This window comes from Giraffa tippelskirchi, chromosome 3 (assembly GCF_054371585.1).
Source record: "Giraffa tippelskirchi isolate mGirTip1 chromosome 3, T2T-mGirTip1v1.2.pri, whole genome shotgun sequence".
Lineage (NCBI taxonomy): Eukaryota > Metazoa > Chordata > Mammalia > Artiodactyla > Giraffidae > Giraffa > Giraffa tippelskirchi.
In genome coordinates, this window is record NC_137277.1 from 26,951,295 (window position 1) to 26,972,452 (window position 21,158).

The window sequence follows — 21,158 nt, forward strand, 5'->3', positions numbered from 1 at the left end:
CTTGAAAGAAATATTCTATTTTTTTTTTTTTTTTAAATTTTGGCCTTGCTGCATGGCTTGTGGGATCTTAGTGCTCCTACCAAGGACTGAATTTGGGCCATGGCAGTGAAAGCCTGGAATTCTAATCACTAGGTACCAGGGAACTCTCTGTACTTGATTTTATAAGGAAATAATGGAGAATAGAGTGTATCTATTTAAAAGACTACAATATTAGAAAAGTTAAGAATGCTTTAAGGATAAATGTTCTGCATACATACAGAACAACTCTATTGGGTTCAAACATAAATGCCAAAAGGAGAAAATAGTCTGTAAATTTCATTAACAAAGGGTATCTAACTGGAATGTAGTACTGCAGAAGTATTTTGAAGATTTTTCCACAGTTAGTAAAGATAAGGTTACTGCTTTTAGAAGCTGTGAAATAAAAAAATAGATTAGTTTCTGGCCCTGTTCCTGGTATAGAGGTTTCACAGCCTTTGTAATGTCCTAAGTGATAAGAGCACACTAGACATATCTTTTCTTCTAGTATTTGATCTTTGACCTTGATTCCAAACACAGAGCTCCTAAATCCTTTGCAATTTCTTGGATGACAGCAGTGTCTTTTGTTCTAATGAGGCATCTCTTTGTGGGCCCCTGGATAGCTTCAGGATGGGAGCTGGTCACCATACAGATCAAACTCTGATTAAAAGCTTCTTGGAATTTTCAGCCCCATCATCCATCTTCCAGGAAAGGGAAAGGAGTTATAGATTGAGTTAATGACCCATTATGCCAATGTGATGAAGCCTCCATAAAAATCCCAATACATAGGACTGGGCTGGTGGATGCGTACAAGTGCTAGGAGAGTGGTGCACTTGAGAGGGCATGGAAACTGTGCTCCTTCTCATGTATCCTGTGCTACACATCTCTTCATCTGGTTTTCCTCTCTTTTATTATATCCTTAATGATAAGATAGTAAACCATTTCTCTAAATTCTGTGAGCCATTGTAACAAATTATCAAACCCAAAGAAGGGGTCATGGGAACCCTGATTTATAGCTAATCTGTCAAAAGCAGAGATGACAACGTGGGGCTTGCAACTGGTGTGTGGAGTGGCAGCAGTCTTGTGGGACTGAGCCTATAAGTGTGGGATCTGATGATAATTCCAGATAGACAGTGTCACAATTAAACTAAATTGTAGGATACTCAGCTGGTGTCAGAGAAATACCTGATGGTCAGAAAACCCACTCATCTGGTATCAGAAGTACAGTATTGGTAGTTGTGTTAAGGTGAAACACAGAAGGGTTTTTCCTATAGGGGCTTAATTCAAAACCATTAAAAAAGAACAACAAAAACAAGGGCTTCCCTGGTGGCTCAGTAGTTAATAATCTGCCTCCCAATGCAAGAGACCAGAGGAAGACCCCACATGCCGTGGAGCAACTAAGCCTATGTGCTACAACTACTAGAGCCCGTTCTAAAGCCCGGGAGCCACAACTACTGAGTCCATTTGTCCCAACTATTGAAGCCCATGTGTCCTAGAGCCCATGCTCTGCAAAGGAGAAGCACGACTGAGAAGCCTGTGCACTGAAACTAGTTTCTCTCAGCAACTAGAGAAAAGCCTGCACAGCAACGAAGACCCAGCACAGCCATAAATAAATAAATAAATAGAATTAAAAAGCAAATAAAACAAAAGTTGCAGGTTAAAGCCCAAAGTTGAAAATTTCAATCCAGCTACTGAAAAAGGTAGCAAGAGTTTCTTCATTTATAATGAGATGAAGTAGATGAGCTAGATGATTTTTAAGATAACTTACAGCTTTGTGACCCTATGATTTTGAAATAATTAAAAATGATATTACCTAACACTTGAAACCAACACAGTACTGTTAACAATTATACTCCAATAAAAATGTTTTAAAAAATTATATTATGAAATTTAGTGGTTTCCAAACACAGACACTGCCAAAGAAGGGAAAGCCAAGAGTCAGGTGTCAAGGCTCCAGTCAATTCATTCTACTCTTGCCAGACCAATTGGTATAAATTTCCTTTATCCTAGCTATGTTTATTAGGAAAAACAGGAGTTGTAATGCTTAAAAAAAAAGTCTGAAAACTATCACCTAGATAAAATCAAAGTTGCATCAGCTATACAGCAATAATATACAGATTTCTAAGTAGATATATTTAATAACAACTCGACTCCATTTACACTGATAATTATAAAGAATGTCAAAAGTAATTGAGTGATTGACTATATAAACCATTAAGCATAATTACAGCAATATTCAGAGAGAGTATTGTCCTGTGACATATTTTGCAGAAACTTTCCAGAAATTTAAAGACAGACCATGGTAAAAAGGAATTCCACTGAAATTCTATGCTTTTAGAACTAATCATAATCATTTTTAAGTATTGGAATATATAAAGTATTTACCTGGGGTCCTTACTGCATAAGAGGTTGAGTTATGTTAAAGAAGCAGGCAGTCAAAGTTGAGATACCTCCCTACACTCAAGTCCTGGTTCAATCGGAACAGTTCTGTTTCCATGCTTTTAGACTTTTTTTTTTTTTTGCAGTGCTGCCTGCCTTGCAGGATTTTAGTTTCCCAACCAGGAATGGAGCCTGGGACTCCTCAGTTAAAGCACAGAGTCCTAATCTCTGGAGTGCCAGGGAATTCTCACAGATTGAATGTTTTTAAAAATTATGCTTGAAAAAAGAATCCTCTCAGAGTAGGGAAAGGCTCTTAGCCTGTGCTCAAATTGGAGACAATGCAGGTATAGCATGTGGAGGAAGGGGCCTTACTGATGAACAAGTGTTATAGAATGCATCAAGTGTTAGAAGACTGGAAAACTGATGAGTCAAGGCAGGACCCTGTGCTTGCAGCTCCTCCTAGCAATAATAAAGCTAAAGCTAGTTAATTTTCCTTGGAGACCGCAAAAACTGTTTAAGGGGGAGAACCATGAAGAGTCAACTCTAAAGGACAAAATCAAGTACAACAGGAAGTCTCACCTTGTAAATCAAATGACTTCAAATGAAAATGCTGGTTAAGGCAACAAAGCAAACTCATTTTGCACTAAAATACACTCAGACGTTAAAAATAGAAAATGTTTCCTAGTTAATAAGGAATAGACAGTAAAGGAAGATGAGTGGAGCAGGGAGGCACTGGGTGACAGATACTTTGCTTGTAAATGAGAAAAAAGAGATCCCATAGTATCCTTACTAACCATACAGCTAAAGCTAGCTGCTCTATTCTTTTTTCAATTGTAAAAACAAATTTCTATTTGTTTTTTGTAAAACAAAAAAACAATTTCATTATAATAGAGATTTTCTTGCAAAGAACTTTAACACAGTATTACTATTCAAAGATACTGACATGACATAAAATATTGTATCTTGGGAGTTTGAAATACTATTTTTAAAATATTCTGACTACTTATATAAAATAGCTCGACATGGCTTATGACATTAAACCTAGAAAACCAAAATACTAAATAAAGATAGAAAAAGATCAAGGTTACTCAGAAGGAAAACAACAAACAAATGTTCCAGAAGGCTGCAATAGGAAGAGTTATTATAAATGAGGTCTTAATCTAATTCTGATATTCTTTGTACCAGAAAATAACTATCTCAAGAGAGGAGAGTTAAAGATTTGTTTTGTAGTTCTCATGAAAGCTACTGGGGCCATGTATTTAACATCTCTCACAAATATGACACTACTACCAACATTTCGATAAAACATATCAGTTAAGATTCCACTTAGGCTGGTTCAGATAGCAAGCCACTGACTAAGGGCTTAACACGTGTACTTGCAAGAAAGAAAAGTTAGCGAACAAATGAATTTGGCTTTAATTTATATTTCTACAATTGAATTAATATGCTTGGCCTTGATCAAGATCCTTTATTGGCCACAAATGAATTAAAATTTATTTTGATTTCCACAGTAAGAACTCAAGCTCAGTTTTGTTCACATAACAGGAAAGCCCTAAGTTAACAATATGTTAAGTGTACACAAAACTTCACTCATTAACTTTCTAAATTCTTTTCTTCTTATACAGTCAGTAGCAGATAGAACCTTTAAATATAAATTAAAACTTATAGTTAGGTTAAAAAAGTATTGAAGAGAATTAAGCACAATTGAATCAAAAGGAATTAAATCAAAAGGAAAGAATTTATCATTAGATACATTTTAAACATAACTCTCAATTACTTCAAACGTCTGTGACAATCTACTTGTTAAAAAGAACATCTTGCAAAAAATAATTTCAGTCCACAATACTATATTGCTAACAGTTCCTTCTTTGTTTTTGTGGTTTTATATTTGTGACCAAACAAAACTAGATCTTTCCTCTTCTCAATTATTAGGTCAAATCACAAAAATTTAGGTAACATACAATGGATGGTTTCTATGAGGTTGAACCATATGATTTTGCCAATATCCAACTAATTTTGATACACAAAACAAGTAATTTTATATGGTTCAATTTAATATGAAAATTGGATGAGACTCATGCCTTCCCCATTTAAAATAATTTCAACTTGCAATGTCTTTAAAGGAAACCTTTACTTATAAAACTTAAGGTTATGTAACTATTAGTAAATACAATAATTAATAAAAAAGAAACATTTCCATTATGATGTATAAAATAAAGACCTTCTAAGGATAAGGTGCTTAAAAAATGCTACTGTGCCTTCAGATTTAAACAATGACTAAGCATTTCAATACAAACAGAAAATTCCATACTCACATGTTTAAAGCAGGTAACTGGAGCTGCTATAAAGCTATTGCTATTGATGTAGTTACCCCAGTTGAAACCTTCTGTGGAGACTGCTGCTGAAATAAAATAAGTTTAGATGTATTGGAGTTCTCAGATCTTTTATTTGTAAGAAGGTAATTATTTTATAATGTGAAATGACACAAATTTATCACCTCTAAATTAAGTTTTTTCCTATAAAGACAAAACTTCTGTAAATAAACATGAACTTTAGCATGTATCATATTTGCAAACAAATAGTTTAACTTTTCTGCACACAACATACGCTCCTTGGGAAGTGAGGCAAGAGCTCTCCAATTATAAGAAACAAAGAACAACTGAAAAGAAGATATGTTCAGGATAACAAACACTGTTCTGACTGCTCCTGTGTTTTATACCCATGTAGCTCTAACTGCACACTTCACTGAAATTTCTATCCAGTATCTACCACCTAATAGTTTCACTATGCTTCTTTATTGTCTTACTCCCTACTTACTGCCTTGCTTTTGAATTCCTGTTAAGAATCTTTCTGTTAGAAAAGATCCTTTCCTCAATCTCCTTCTCTTGTTACTCTCTTCTCCCCAATCCCGTTGAAGCCTAATAAATGTCATATTTCTTTGCCTTATCACCACAATGTTTCCCACTGTCCACAGCTAGAGAATCAGTGTATAAAAAATAAATAATAAACCAAATAAAAAAGAGTATTATTAAGGAGACTGTCACAAGCACCATAACTTGTGAACATTATACTTTTCTAGGATAATTTACTGAAATCAAAGAAGCCTAGTGTCGTATGTGCAAACAGGGAACAGAAATAGCTTAGTTAACAGAATCCAAAATTAAAATGTTATTAATTAAAACTAGATAAATTAATATCAAATATTTTACCTCTATTGCATTCACCCATATTACCTGATTTAGTCTTTGCTTGATTTTGTAAGGTAGCTTGATACTGAGCATATGCAGCTAGTTTAGCAACTAAAGGTTGTTTCTGAAGAACTTTTGCTTTCTTTGTTGGAGGCTTACCCTAAAACAAGAAGAGTTAAGTAAATAGGATTCTTTTTCATTCCCCATCCCCAAATCTGAAAACTAACTTGATTGCATACTACTCATTTTTAAGGAAACATTGAAGGTTTAGAAAATTATTAAAGCAGAGGAAACATACAAGAAAATTCACATGAGAAATGTTTTCTGGAGTTCTGCTACAATGTAGATATCTAATATGGGTAGCACAGCTGGCACAGACTTAAATAACAATATGCAAATTAATATATTAATAAAAAATTATATCCAATAAAATCTTAAAATACAGGCTGTGGTGGATACTGATTCCTTCTTGTACTAGATAAATCCAGTGGTTATTCACTCATGCAGGTTGCTAAGCATTGCTATTTATATAAGAAAAAAATAATTCAATGTTTAAACAGCAAGTGACTGAGGTTTATACCTTTAGCGCTAATGCAAAAGATCAATGACAAAATGATCATGGGCCAAATTCACAGTGTGACAAACTGCCATCCATTTGGGTACAGACCATTGCTCAGGATCTTTAGGTACTGTCTATCTGAAATACAGAAATACATCTAAGTGATGTATTTCCTTAATTTGGGGAATTTAAATAATCCTTTCAGTGCTATGTGCTACCTTATTACAATAAGATGAAGAAGACAAATGTGATCATTCAAATAAAATATATTACAAAAATCAGCTATGTGATGCCTTTATAAAGTTGTTTATATGCGACAATAGTAATAACTTCAATGGTCATTTCATAGGCATTCCAGTCATTTTGTAGGCACTGATGTACATTAATAGAAAGACGATTTTCTTTTAGTATTATGATTGTTTCCAAAAATGTTAGTTGGATTAACCAAATACCCTTGGTCTAGGTATTAAATGGGTTGCAATCAAAAGTACAAACCAAAGATAATGGAAAAATAAAACCAAAGGGTAAATCATTTCCTGCCCCCAACACTGAAAGTTTCTATCTTGATACTAATTACAAAGAAAACCAGGGGGGGAAATGGCTTCAATTTATATATATATAAAGATATTTATTACATTTATACTTATTTAGAAAAAAAGACACAAACAATTCATAGTTTATTTTGGATAGTATGCCTTCTCTATTTATAACAGCTGCTCAAATTTTATAGAATGGACAAACTCTAGGGCTCACATATTTCTTAAAACTGTGGGGTATAAAATGCTAACAGGCCAATTAGGTAAAGGTGGAGTGTAGTGAATCACAATCAAATGACAAACAGTGAAAGCCATAGAAATAACAGATATAAGAACAGAAGGTTTCTGTACCGTTACCTGAAGTCTGGCCAAAATGCTTGCCTTCTTGGAGTTTGACGAGTAACTTCTTGAACATGAAACACTGCAGAAACGCTTTGTTTTAGAGTAAAAAGCATCTCGCACACCAACCATTCCACACATTTCACAGGTAGCTAATTAACAGATAAAAACACTGGTGTTATGATCATAAAACTGATTTTCATTTAACAGTTTAATAATTCCTCCAATTATCTAAAGGTTTTAATTTTTAAAACATTCCTTCAGGCAGCTGGAAAATTTCTTCTGTTACATAAATGATAGAAAAATCTAAATAAAAGTAGGGGAAAGACTAGAATGATGCCATGGCTATAGGCTCCAGAAGGACTGACAATAGAGTCTGAAAAGGCTTGAAAAATGATCAAAAGACACACAAACAAATGTAGTTAGATTCAACTAACATTTCCTTAGTGCTCACCTTGTGCCAGACATTATAAGCTCTAATGTTTGAAAGGATTATTAACAAAAGATGAAAAGTAGTTGCAGTACAACTGAAGATTAATACAAAGCACAGCACAGGTCTTTAAAATATTGTGAAGATTGAAACATAAGGGTAACAGAAAGTGAATCTCAAAAGATATACAAGTTGTGGGACTGCTGAATTATACACTAGTTCTATTTTCAAATTTTTGAGGAATCACCACACTGTTTTCAATAATGGCTGTACCAGTTTACATTACCACCAAGAGTGTATGAGTTCTCTTTCCTCCACATCCTCCTCAACATTTGTTATCTCTTGTCTTTTTGACACTAGCCATCCTAACGGGAATTAGGTGATATCTCATGGTTTTCATCTTCATTTCCCTAATGATTAGTGACGTTGAGCACCTTTTCATGTATTTATTGGCCATTTGTAGGTCTTTGGGAAAAAATATCTACTCAGGTGTTTTGCCCATTTTTAAACTGCAATATTTGCTTTTCTGCACTATTGAGTTGTACAAGTTCTTCATGTATTTTGGATATTAACCCCTTATCAGATATATAGTTTACAAATATTTTCCCCCATCCTGTAGGCTATCTTTTCAATATATTGTTTCCTTTGTTGAGCAGAACCTTTTTGATTTGTTGTTATCTTACTGTGTATTTTAGCTTTTATTAGCTGTGCTTCTAGTGTCCTACCCAATAAATCAATGCCAAGAAACTTTTCCCCTATGTTTTCTTCTAGGGATTTTATTGTTTCAGGTCTTACATTTAAGTTTTTACTCCAGTTCAAGTTAATTTTTCTTAGTGGTGTAAGATAGGTCCAGCTTTTCTTTTAAATGTGGATACAGAACTTCCCAATATACCATTTCCTAAAAAACTATCCCCTCCTTACCGTGTGCTCTTGGTGCCCTTATCAAAAATTAGTTGACTGCAACTCAGCATATCAGAAAGATATCTGCCCTCCCACATTCACTGTAGCATTGTTAACAATAACCAAGTTATAGAAACGTATTAGATGCCTTCTGATGAAAGAGAGGATAAAAAAACGAGTCATACATGTATGTATATGTAAATGTATATGCATATGTATATGTAAAGTAGATATTATTCATTATAGTAGAGTATTATTTAGCCATATCAAGAAGGAAATCTTGTCATTTCTGACAACAAAGACAAAACTGGAGGGGATTATGCTAAGTGAAATAAGCCAAAATGAGAAAGACAAATAGTGTCTAGTTTTACTCACATGGAATTAAAAAAAAAAAAAGCCCATTTCATGGAATGGTGGTTGCCAAGGGTTGAGAAGAGGGAGAAATGGCAAGATGAAGGCCAAAGGGTATAAATTTTCAGTTATAAAAAGAAAAAGTTGTGATGATCTAATATATAGCATGGTCACTACAGTTAATACTACTACTGAATTATACACTTGAAACTTGCTGAGTAGATCTTATGCTCACATCACACACACACAGAATTAACTTTTTGGGACTTCCCTGGTGGTCCAGTGGTTAAGACTCCATGTTTGCAATGTAGGGAGCCTGGGTTTGATCCCTGGTCAGGGAATTAAGAGTCCGCATGCCACAACTAAGACCCAGCACAGTTGAATAAATAAAAAGTTAACTTTGTGAGGTGATGGATGTGTTAATTATCTTGATCTTGGTAGTCATTCCACTAGGTACATGTATATCAAATCACATTTACAAACATTTATAGATTTAAACATATACAACTGTATTTGTCAATTATTTCTCAATAAAGTTAGGGGAAAAAAGATAACATAGCAAACAACTGCTTCAGTGGGTTTAAATCTCCACCTAAACAGTTACAACTGGAGGGACTTACAGTTTAAGCAGTACTTATAAATTATGAGAAATCATGGAAAAGTGTAACGTACCAGAGGATGAGAGAAAAAGGGGGTCTAAGGGGGAAAAAAGCCTGAATGATTTTCTGTTGTAAAAATTCTAGAACAAATTAAAAGGTTTGCGGATCACGTAGGTTAAAAAAAAAATGCAATCCCAAGGGGATAGTACATGTTTGCCAAGAATTGAATATGTCAAACTAGAACTCCCTTGACTAGGATGTAAGCTCCACCAGGGACTTTATTCTATATTGTTCCTATCTGTATCTTTAAAACAGAATCCGGCACATATAAAGCTCCCTCTTGTGATAGATTACCACATTGGTATGTTATAACTAAACCATGGCAAGATGTATATTAACAGGATTTAACACATTTGATAAAATCTCTCATGTAGCTCTGTCAATTAAGGATTGAGAAATTCAAGCTAAAGTAGAAAAGATCTAGGTAGCTATTAATTGGTTGGATGACTACACCTGGGTCCTGGGTCCTGACTGGGTCCTGATAAATAAAGTTAAGTTCTTTGATATGATATGAATGACTGTGTACCAGGCCCTTCATGCTTAACTTTTAATCAAAAGATTAGAATATGATCTATAAGGCATAATTGTCAAATCTGCAAATGACAATCAGAAGACACTGCATTCAACATTAGATGACAGAATTAGGAATATGCCTAAATGGAAACGCAGTGTCCTGAAGAAAAGACAAAAGTTGAACAACCTCTGCTCTCATCACACAAGGTGACCAACTATTTGCCTGAGGCCTTTTCCAGGATAATCCTAAAACCAGGAGGGTCTCAGGCAAATCAGGACAAGTTGCCACCCTACCTCCATACAATCTGAATTATCTCCAGAAGAAAGTGAGCAGGATACTGATGAATTAAAACACTGTGATGCTATGAGAAATGCTTGAAGCAACTAGATTTACTTAGTATGCCCAAGAGAAACACTAAAAATAAATGTTTTTGTGTGAAGGGAAAAAGGACAAAAGTCAGAGCAAGGATAATTTTGGTTCAATATAAAGAATATTCTGGTAATTAGAGATACATTATCACTGAAGTATTAAAACAGAAAACTTATAAGGAATTGTTACAGAGAAGGGAGACAGACTTACCTTGAAAGCCTCTCTCAATTCTGGAAGTCTATTATCTTACACACTTCGAATTACATAGGGATTTATTATTTAATTACAGAATTTAAGTCTCATTAAGTTTCTCAACAGCTGTTTGTTTTCATTTTGCTCTACTTGCTAGTAAAGAGATTGAACACAAACCCAGTGATCTTATCTAGAACTGTTGAGTTTTACATTCTGTTTCTTCAAATCGTTCTTTAAAAGTTTTAAGGGAAATGACAGGAGAAATGGAATCAAAACATACCCTCAAATATAAAGGTATATAAAAGGTGAAGGCAGTTCACCTGAGCTGAAGTATATGCTGTATACTCACCCATGCCAGATTTACCATCTGGGTATGTGTACACTTGGCCATTGTTTTTGATAATTGGGAGATTAGAAGGTAAAGGAGCAACTTCCTCTTCACTCTCCTCAGAGCTGGAGCTGCTACTTGTGTCCTCACTGCAGCTATCATAACCGTCAAACATCCCGAATGAGTCTCTTCTTTTCCTTTTGGATCGTGAAGAATGTTCAGTCTTCAAAGCAGAAGAAATCAATAACTATGATATACCACTCATGTACACCACCGAAAAGACCTTAGTTCAAATTGTGATAAATGAGGTTTGCAAAATGAAAATCTAAATGTCTGTGTCAAAATGGAGCCCTTCATTTCCATGAGGCATACCTATTAACTACCATGTTAGCTAAAAGGAATAAGAATAATGATGGAGCAAACAGTGAATGGGAGTCAGAAGATGTAACTTAAGTTTTGCCATAAACTAGATATATTACTTCTCTTAGCTATTCCAAAAACTATAGAAGATAGCATTTCTACATGTAACACTATTTCATTTTTTTCCTTTAAAATAAATGGTTAGACATAACCCAATTATCTCCAGCTAAACACTACACCCTTTAAAAAAAAATAAGCACAAAGATACTATGTATCACGTTCAGCAAATGCTATTCATATGTTCCTCCAAAAGATATTCCCTCACTGGAGCCACCAAAAAATCCCAAAACTAATACCTACCACTACTCCAACTTTTCCCGAAATCAATTCCAAAACTTCAAGTTCAGTGATAAGAAAGTTAACAGAAAGCAGGAAATAACAATGAGAAAAAAAAAAATGGAATATTTGAAATGAAAAAAAAAAAAATCAAACCATCACTAAACATACACTGAGTTACAGCAGAGTGAAAATTGTCAACCAAAAAATCTTTCGAGTTTGGTACCTATCTTATTCTTTTGCTCAGTTATAAATTTCTTGGTATCATCTTACACTTTATGCACAATTTCTTTCCTGGCTAGTTTAATGTCTTAACATGACCAGTAACAAAGCTGAAATCTATTTCCAAAGCTTGACAAGATAAAACCATGGAAATGTATCTCTTAGTTTTACTAAATAAACTATCATTTTCAGATATGCTTGTATTAAACAGTTGCACTGAGGTGGGGAACTGATTTTCCACTTGTATTATGTGTAACTATGAAAGCAAAAGAAGTAGTTTTTCAATCCATAAACGTGGAAATATTATACACTCAAATGAATACAATCTTAAGAAGTAGTTCCCTTGGGAGGCTCTACAAATGTTCTACAAATATTGCCACATTAAAAAAAAAAAAAAAAACTATTCTTCTTTCAGAACTCTATTTTAGACCCAATTTTAAAAAGAAAAGCAGACTGTCTGTAGTCACTTTAGAATTACTCTCCCAATCTCCCACTATTGTTTTCCCTAGCCTGATTATTCAGCACATTCGGTTCTGAAAAACTTTTAGTTATTTCTATAAATCACATGTATCTTCAAAGAATCAAAATCTGTTACCACCAGAAGATTTCAAAAACGTAAGACTCTGAAGGCAATTCAAAAAGAAAAGTCTAACAATATTGGTAATACTGGTAAGCTGGTAGGGAATAGGATAATCCTTGTTTATATGAAGTGTGCTAATAACACAGAATTATGACAGACCTAGATTTGAGATTCAGCTTTGCCATTTATGAATTATGAACTTGGGCAAGTGATGAGTTTCTTTCTCTTGTTCATTCAACATTCAGCAAGCATTTGTTTCTCAGAGAAGCTAAAGAGAGATCAATGGTTCTCATAAAATTTACAGTACAGGTGGGAAAAATTCAAGTAAGGCCATGTGATAATACAAGGCATGTGAAAAGCACAAGGCAAGGGTAGTCAACTGAGATTGAGGAAGGATCCTGAGCACAAAAAAGGCAGCCAATTGAATATCTGGCTTGAATATTTAACTTAGATGACCATTACATCTACTACTGTGGGCAGGAATCCCACAGTAGCCATCACTGGAGCAGCAGCCAGAAATGGAGTAGCCATCACTGTCAACAAAAGAGTCCAAAATGCAGTACTCGGATGCAATCTCAAAAACGACAGAATGATCTCTGTTCGTTTCCAAGGCAAAACATTCAATATCATGGTAATCCAAGTCTGTGCCCCAAGCAGTAACGCTGAAGAAGCTGAAGTTGCACGGTTTTATGAAGACCTACAAGACCTCTTAGAACTAACACCCAAAAAGGATGTCCTTTTCATTATAGGGGACTGGAACGCAAAAGCAGGAAGTCAAGAAACACCTGGAGTAACAGGCAAATTTGGCGTTCGACTACAGAATGAAGCAGGGCAAAGTCTAATAGAGTTTCGCCAAGAGAACGCACTGGTCATAGCAAACACCCTCTTCCAACAACACAAGAGAAGACTCTACACATGGACATCACCAGATAGTCAACACCAAAATTAGACTGATTATATTCTCTGCTGCCAAAGATGGAGAAGCTCTATACAGTCAGCAAAAACAAGATCAGGAGCTGACTGTGGCTCAGATCATGAAAACCTTATTGCAAAATTCAGACTTAAATTGAAGTAGGGAAAACCACTAGACCATTCAGGTATGACCTAAATCAAATCCCTTATGATTATACAGTGGAAGTGACAAATAGATTTAAGGGACTAGATCTGACAGAGTGCTTGATGAACTATGGATGGAGGTTCGTGACATTGTACAGGAGACAGGGATCAAGACCATCCCCCCCACCGCAAAAATGCAAAAAAAGCAAAATGGCTGCCTGAGGCGGCCTTAAAATAGCTCTGAAAAGAGAAGCAAAAAGCAAAGCAGAAAAGGAAAGATATACCCATTTGAATGCAGAGTTCCAAGGAATAGCAAAGAGAGATAAGAAAGCCTTCCTCAGTGATCAACGAAAGAAATAGAGAAAAATAATAGAATGGGAAAGACTAGAGATCTCTTCAAGAAAATTAAGAGACACCAAGGGAACATTTCATGCAAAGATGGGCTCAATAAAGGACAGAAATTGTATGGACCTAACAGAAGTGAAAGATATTACGTAGAGGTGGCAAGAATACACAGAAGAACTGTACAAAAAAGATCTTCACAACCCAGATAATCAAGATGGTGTGATCCCTCACCTAGAGCCAGACATCCTGGAATGTGAAGTCAAGTGGGCCTTAGAAAGCATCACTATGAACAAAGCTAGTGGAGGTGATGGAATTCCAGTTGAGCTATTTCAAATCCTCAAAGATGATGCTGTGAAAGTGCTGCACTCAATATGCCAGCAAGTTTGGAAAACTTAGCAGTGGCCACAGGACTGGAAAAGGTCAGTTTTCATTCCAATACCAAAGAAAAGCATGCCAAAGAATGCTCAAACTACCGCACAATTGCACTCATCTCACATGCTAGTCAAGTAATGCTCAAAATTCTCCAAGCCAGGCTTCAGCAATATGTGAACCATGAACTTCCCGATATTCAAGCTGATTTTACAAAAGGCAGAGGAACCAGAGATCAAATTGCCAACATCCGCTGGATCATCGAAAAAGCAAGAGAGTTCCAGAAAAACATCTATTTTCTGCTTTATTGACTATGCCAAAGCCTTTGACTGTGTGGATCACAATAAACTGTGGAAAATTCTGAAAGAGATGGGAATACCAGACCACCTGACCTGTCTCTTGAGAAATCTGTATGCAGGTCAAGAAGCAACAGTTAGAACTGGACATGGAACAACAGACTGGTTCCAAGTAGGGATAGGAGTACGTCAAGGCTGTATATTGTCACCCTGCTTATTTAACTTATATGCAGAGTACATCATGAGAAACACTGGGCTGGATAAAGCACAAGCTGGAATCAAGAGTGCTGGGAGAAATTTCAATAACCTGAGATATGAAGATGACACCATCCTTATGGCAGAAAGTGAAGAAGAACTAAAGAGCCTCTTGATGAAAGTGAAAGAGGAGAGTGAAAAAGTTGGCTTAAAGCTCAACATTCAGAAAACTAAGATCATGGCAACCGGTCCCATCACTTCACAGCAAATAGATGGGGAAACAGTGGAAACAGTGGCCGACTATTTTTTGGGGCTCCAAAATCATTGCAGATGGTGATTACAGCCATGAAATTAAAAGACGCTTACTCCTTGGAAGGAAAGTTATGACCAACCTGGACAGCATATTAAAAAGCAGAGATATTACTTTGCCAACAAAGGTCTGTCTAGTCAAGGCTATGGTTTTTTCAGTAGTCATGTATGGATGTGAGAGTTGAACTATAAAGAAAGCTGAGCACCAAAGAATTGATGCTTTTGAACTGTGGTGTTGGAGAAGACTCTTGTCCCTAGGACTGCAAGGAGATCCAACCAGTCCATCCTAAAGGAGATCAGTCCTGGGTGTTCATTGGAAGGACTGATGTTGAAGCTGAAACTCCAATACTGTGACAACCTGATGCAAAGAGCTGACTCATTTGAAAAGACCCTGATGCTGGGAAAGATTGAAGGCAGGAGAAGGGGATAACAGAGGATGAGATGGTTGAATGGCATCACTGACTCAGTGGACATGAGTTTGGGTGGACTCCGGAAGCTGGTGATGGATAGGAAGGGCTGGCGTGCTGCAGTCCATGGGGTCGCAAAGAGTCGGACACGACTGAGCGACTCAACTGAACTGAAGTGAACTGAATATCTGGTGCTGGAATATTCTAGTCAAAGGAAAAGGAAAGACAAAGGCTTTAGGGCTGGCATATACTTGATGCATTGAAAGGTCAGGGTAGCTGGTACCTAGTCGGAGTTGGGGTTAGAGGATGCTACAGTCAGATTACCAGAGCCCTTTGGCCAGAGTAAAAGTTTGACATTTTTTTTTTCCTGAGGGCAACATAAAGACACCATGAAATATTTTTCACAATGCCTGGAATATACCTTTAGTAAAAACTAGCTAGAATTCTAAGTTCTAATAAATTCATACACCCTACCTCCATGCAGAGTTTATCTTTTATACCCAGAGTTTTCATATAAGCTTGTCAGCCACTTTATAGTCAGCTTGGTTAGCAGCTAACATATTTACTGACCCTTTAGGGTCAATAGAGAGTATCTTATTCTGACTCAACTTGTTAAGAGAATATAAACCTAAAATTTCAGAGTCAAACATTTTAGTTTTAATAATTATACGCTGTTAACATTTTTTAAAAAAGGATTATGATCAAACATATTTAGGAAATTTTCCTTATTTCAAAGCCCTCTTCGAACCCTTAACACACTGTGAACATTACAATAAGAGGAATATACAGGATGCAGCCCTTTTCAAAGCATCTATAAGGACTATTGTTCCAGAGATACACTCTAATCTCTTCCATGGACCCTGCAAACACAGAATATGTCATCCAAGCAACACAAGGGGAATAAGCCCAGTGTTTATGTGATTATATTTACTGCTCCTCAGCCCAGTCACTGGATTGAACCTGGGCCACAGCAGTGAAAGCCTGTAATCCTAACCACTAGGCCACCAGGAAACTCTTTGTGTTCCGTTTTGGTATAACTTTTCCTGGAATTAGCAACTGTCTCATTCTTTTTTCATTTAATCACTATTAAAAGTGTATCTGTTGCCTTTTTCTAAATCCTTCAACTGTCAAAGGTTCATTTTTATCCTGGAGCCACCTTTGTCATTCCTCCTCCAATATAGTATGGTTGCTTTCTAGACCTCCTATACAGCTGTCAATCCAAGCACATCCTTTTTATCAGTCTTGGCAAGTTTTGACAAACACAGCACTCATTAAACTATCACCACAATCAAGATACAGAACCTGTCCATAATCACCATAAGTTTCTTCATGCTGCTTTGTAAATTCTTTCCCTCCCTTGGCCCCATCCCTTGCCCAAATAGCTTACTGATCTGTTTTCTGTCACTGTACATTAGCTTTTTCAAAGTTTTAAATATAAATGAAATCATACAGTTTTGGGGGGGGTGTGGTTTTCATGCAGCATAATTATTATGAGATTTGTCCCTGTTGTGAGTATCAGTAATTCATTTATTTTTATCATCAAGTAGCAAGATGGAATCATTGTGTGGATGTATCAAAATGTATTTATTCAGTTCAGTTGCTCAGTTGTGTCTGACTCTTTGCGACCCCTTGGACTGCAGCACGCCAGGCTTCCCTGTCCATCAACTCCTGGAGCTTACTCAAACTCATGTCCATCAAGTTGGTGATGCCATCCAACCATCTCAACCTCTGTCATCCCCTTCTCCTCCCGCCTTCAATCTTTCCCAGCATCAGGGTCTTTTCAAATGAGTCAGTTCTTCTCATCAGGTGGCCAAAGTAGCTGAAGTTTCAGCTTCAGCATCAGTCCTTCCAATGAATATTCAGGACTGATTTCCTTTAGGATGGACTGGTTGGATCTCCTTGCAGTCCAAGGGACAAGAGTCTTCTCCAACACCACAGTTCAAAAGCATCAATTCTTTGGCACTCAGCTTTCTTTATAGTTCAACTCTCGCATCCATACATGACTACTGAAAAAACCATAGCCTTGACTAGACAGACCTTTGTTGGCAAAGTAATGTCTCTGCCTTTTAATATGCTGTCCAGGTTGGTCATAGCTTTTCTTCCAAGGAGCAAGCATCTTTTAATTTCATGGCTGCAATCACAATCTGCAGTGATTTTGAAGTCCAAGAAATTAAAGTCTCTATTTTCGTTGTTTCCCCATCTACTTGCCATGAAGTGATGAGACTGGATGCCATGATCTTCGTTTTCTGAATACTGAGTTTTAAGCCAACTTTTTCACTCTTCTCTTTCACTTTCATCAAGAGGCTCTTTAGTTTTTCTTCACTTTCTGCCATTAAGGGTGGTGTCATTTGCATATCTGAGGTTATTGATATTTCTCCTGGCAATCTTGATTCCAGCTTGTGCTTTCCGCATGATGTACTCTGCATATAAGTTAAATAAGCAGGGTGACAATATACAGCCTTGACATACTCTTTTCCAGATTTGGAACCAATCTGTAGTTCCATGTCAAGTTCTAACTCTTGCTTCTTGACCTGCATACAGATTTCTCAGGAGGCAGGTCAAGTGGTCTGGTATTCCCATCTCCTTAAGAATTTTCTACAGTTTGTTTTGATCCACACAGTCAAAGGCTTTGGCATACTCAATAAAGCGGAAGTAGATGTTTTTCTGGAACTCTCTTGCTTTTTCCATGATCCAATGGGTTTTGGCAATTTGATCTCTCATTCCTCTGTTTTTTCTAAATCCAGCTTGAACATCTGGAAGTTCACATTTCACGTACTATTGAACCATGGCTTGGAGAATTTTGAGCATTACTTTGCTAGCGTGTGAGATGAGTGCAACTGTGAGGTTGTTTGAGCATTCTTTGGCATTGCCTTTCTTTGGGATTGGAATGAAAACTGACTTTTTTCAATCCTGTGGCCACTGCTGAGTTTTCCAAATTTGCTGGCATATTGATTGTAGCACTTTCACAGCAACATCTTTTAGGATTTGAAATAGCTGAACTGGAATTCCATCACCTCCACTAGCTTTGGTCGTAGTGATGTTTCCTAAGGCCCACTTGATTTCGCATTCCAGGATGTCTGGCTCTAGGTGAGTGATCACACCATTATGGTTATCTGAGTTATGAAGATCTTTTTTGTATAGTTCTGTGTATTCTTGCCCCCTCTTCTAAATTCTTCTGATTCTGTTAGGCCCATACCATTTCTGTCCTTTATTGTGTCCATCTTTGCATGTAATGCTCCCTTGGTATCTCTAATTTTCTTGAAGAGATCTCTAGTCTTTCCCATTCTATTATTTTCCTCTATTTCTTTGCATTGACCACTGAGGAAGCCTTATTTATCTCTCCTTGCTACTCTTTGGAACTCTGCATTCAAAGGGTACATCTTCCTTTTCTCCTTTGCCTTTAGCTTCTCTTCTTTTCTCAGCTATTTGTAAGGCCTCCTCACACAACCATTTTGCCTTTTTGCATTTCTTTTTTCTTGGGGATAGTCTTGATCAATGCCTTCTGTACAATGTCCTTATGATTAGACTGGGTTTATACTTTTGGGAAGATGATGACAGATGTCAAGTGCCCTTTGTTAAATCAAGGATACATCCTTCAACATAATTTATCCCTGTTGATGCTGACCTTGATTACTTGCCTGAGAAGTATGTCAGTTTCTCTACTCTAAAATTACTCCTCTCCCCTCCTCCATACTGTACTCTCTGGAAGGAACTATTGGAAGTCCATGCTTAAGGAGTTGGGAATTAAGCATCCCCTCCATAAGGGTGGACTATCTACACAAATTATTTGGAATTCTTTGACACAGATTTCTTCTCCTTTACTAAGATAAAAATTTCTTCTTTTTGGATTTGAGGTTTTCTCATCATTAGATTCAGACTGTATATTCCCAGTTGAAATACTACATAACTGATGATACTTTTCTCAGGGAAGCAAATCCAGATTACATGGTGTCCATCTGCCCCTTAGTGGTGATGAAAAGTTTGATGACTTGGTCTAGTTGCCATCTGGTTCTTCACTAAAGTCTTACTATTTTTCTTATTTACATAAGCAGTCTATAGGAAGATGGGGCTTCCCCTGTGGCTCAGCAGTCAAGAATCCGCCTTTGATGCAAGAGACAGAGAGACATGGGTTTGATCCCTGGGTTGGGAAGATCCCTTGCAGAAAATGGCAACCCACTCCAGAAATCTGGCCTGGAAAATGTCATGGACAGAGAAGCCCAGTGGGCTACAGTTCACGGGGTTGCAAAGAGTTGGATACACGCCTGAGCAATTAAACCACTACTATAGAGGACACTTCAAGACCATGTGAATAAACTGCTCATCAAAATCTCACTCCAGATTTAGCATTCAATGATGATTTTTGCCCAGTCTTTTACTATGATTTTCCAATCCCAGAAATCTTTCCATAATCCATCAGCTGATATTCTTTTGTAAAGAAAAGCCCTCTTTCCTCTCTTATGGCTTTTAACTTCTAGATTCTTATGTTTCAGTGGTTTATAATTCCTTATTGTCCTTTGTTATTTGGGGGTTCAAACCATGCCAGATGCAGCCAGTTGGAACCCATTCAGGCAGACTCCTGTGTCATTCTCTCATAGCACTATCATTTTTGAGCATTTCTTTACTTTCTGGCATCACAAGACAGTCAAGGCTTATCTTATACTCACTTTCTGTCTCTGCTCTGGAATCAACCATTTCTCCAAAGAGCCTTGGTTTCTTTTATCGGGAATGTTAGAAATAAAGACCTAGGTGGTCCATGTGCTCATTGCTACCAGGGTATCTTTTTGATTTTGGAGCCCTTCAGTGCATGTGAGTTGAAATAAAGATGTACACAAAAAATGTGATATTTGTCTTATATATATACAATGTATTTTAGAAAATCACGAGTTCACACTCACATCTCCCATCCCTACAGGGCTTCTCCTTACCTTCCCACATTCATATTTGTCTCTCTCTTCTTCTGCTGAAAACCCTGGCCTCCAATAAAATTAACATTTATATGCTCCATCCTTTTATTTAGGTTTGCATCTCCCTTGACATCTTCACTGAATTAGTTTCAGTTTTAGGGACTATCAAAAAAAAATCACAAGAGCTATACAAGGAAGTGTAAGTTGGAGAAATATCATTTCCTTGCCTTACCCTACCACTGACTCTTGTAAGGTGGGTAACCAACTTTATTGCTTTCTGGTTCATCTCTTATTGTATCTATGTTTTAAAAAGTTAAAAGGTATATTTATGCTTCCTTATTTCCTCTTCTTACACAAAAGGCCACACACCTTTCCTCTGTCCTTTGCTTTTATTTAGAAAATTACCCTGGAAAACACTTTGTTTCAAAGCATAAACATCTTCCCCATTTTTTTTTAAGCTGAACAGTTCTACATTGTGTATGTTTGTCAAACTAATCTCACTTGGACATTAAATAGTTTTCAGTGTTTTACAATGAAAAATATGACCAATTTCTGTCATATGACAAATGACAAATATTGCTACCATGAACATACACATGTATATGAATTATTTGCAGTAAACCTTCAGGATATATTCCCAGAAGTGTGACTGCTGGATAGAATGGTGAAGTAGTAATTTTCTTAGCTACTGCCAGATTCTCCTGCATGGAGATTTCACCATTTTGAATTTACTCCGGCAATAGTGAAGAAGTGGAGAGTGGGTTTTTTTTTGCCAATATGCTGATTCATATACTGGCTGAAAACGGTATGTCAGTGCAGTCTCCTCTGCTGTTTTAACTTTTTAATTGGAAATAACTCTGAATTTTCAGAAAAGTTGGAAAACAGTACAATGAAATCCTGTGTATTCTACTCAGATTCACTAATCAATAAAAAATTGCTCCATTTGTTTAACTCTTCTGTCTAAATATATAAATATTTTTCTGAACCATTTGAGAGTTGCATAATTTTTTTTTTTTTTGA

At 36.4% G+C, this 21,158-nt stretch overlaps 1 protein-coding gene across 50 annotated transcripts in view; it reads right to left on the reverse strand.

The window, feature by feature from the left end:
- MBTD1 (mbt domain containing 1) overlaps nucleotides 1-21,158 on the reverse strand; it is a 63,894-nt gene that overhangs the window by 25,270 nt on the left and 17,466 nt on the right. For 22 of the 50 annotated variants that reach the window (XM_081583355.1, XM_081583352.1, XM_081583354.1 and 19 more), the window contains 4 exons: nucleotides 10,781-10,982; nucleotides 7,035-7,168; nucleotides 5,628-5,742; nucleotides 4,710-4,792 (listed from right to left, as the gene is read on the reverse strand). In XM_081583355.1, the coding sequence (XP_081439481.1) occupies nucleotides 4,710-4,792; nucleotides 5,628-5,742; nucleotides 7,035-7,168; nucleotides 10,781-10,934 (486 nt within the window). In that variant the 5' untranslated portion in view covers nucleotides 10,935-10,982. Of the gene's footprint in view, nucleotides 1-4,709; nucleotides 4,796-5,618; nucleotides 5,743-7,028; nucleotides 7,169-10,780; nucleotides 11,007-20,159; nucleotides 20,301-21,158 lie in introns of all 50 variants that reach the window. The other 28 variants (XM_081583347.1, XM_081583342.1, XM_081583340.1 and 25 more) reach the window with 8 other exon arrangements.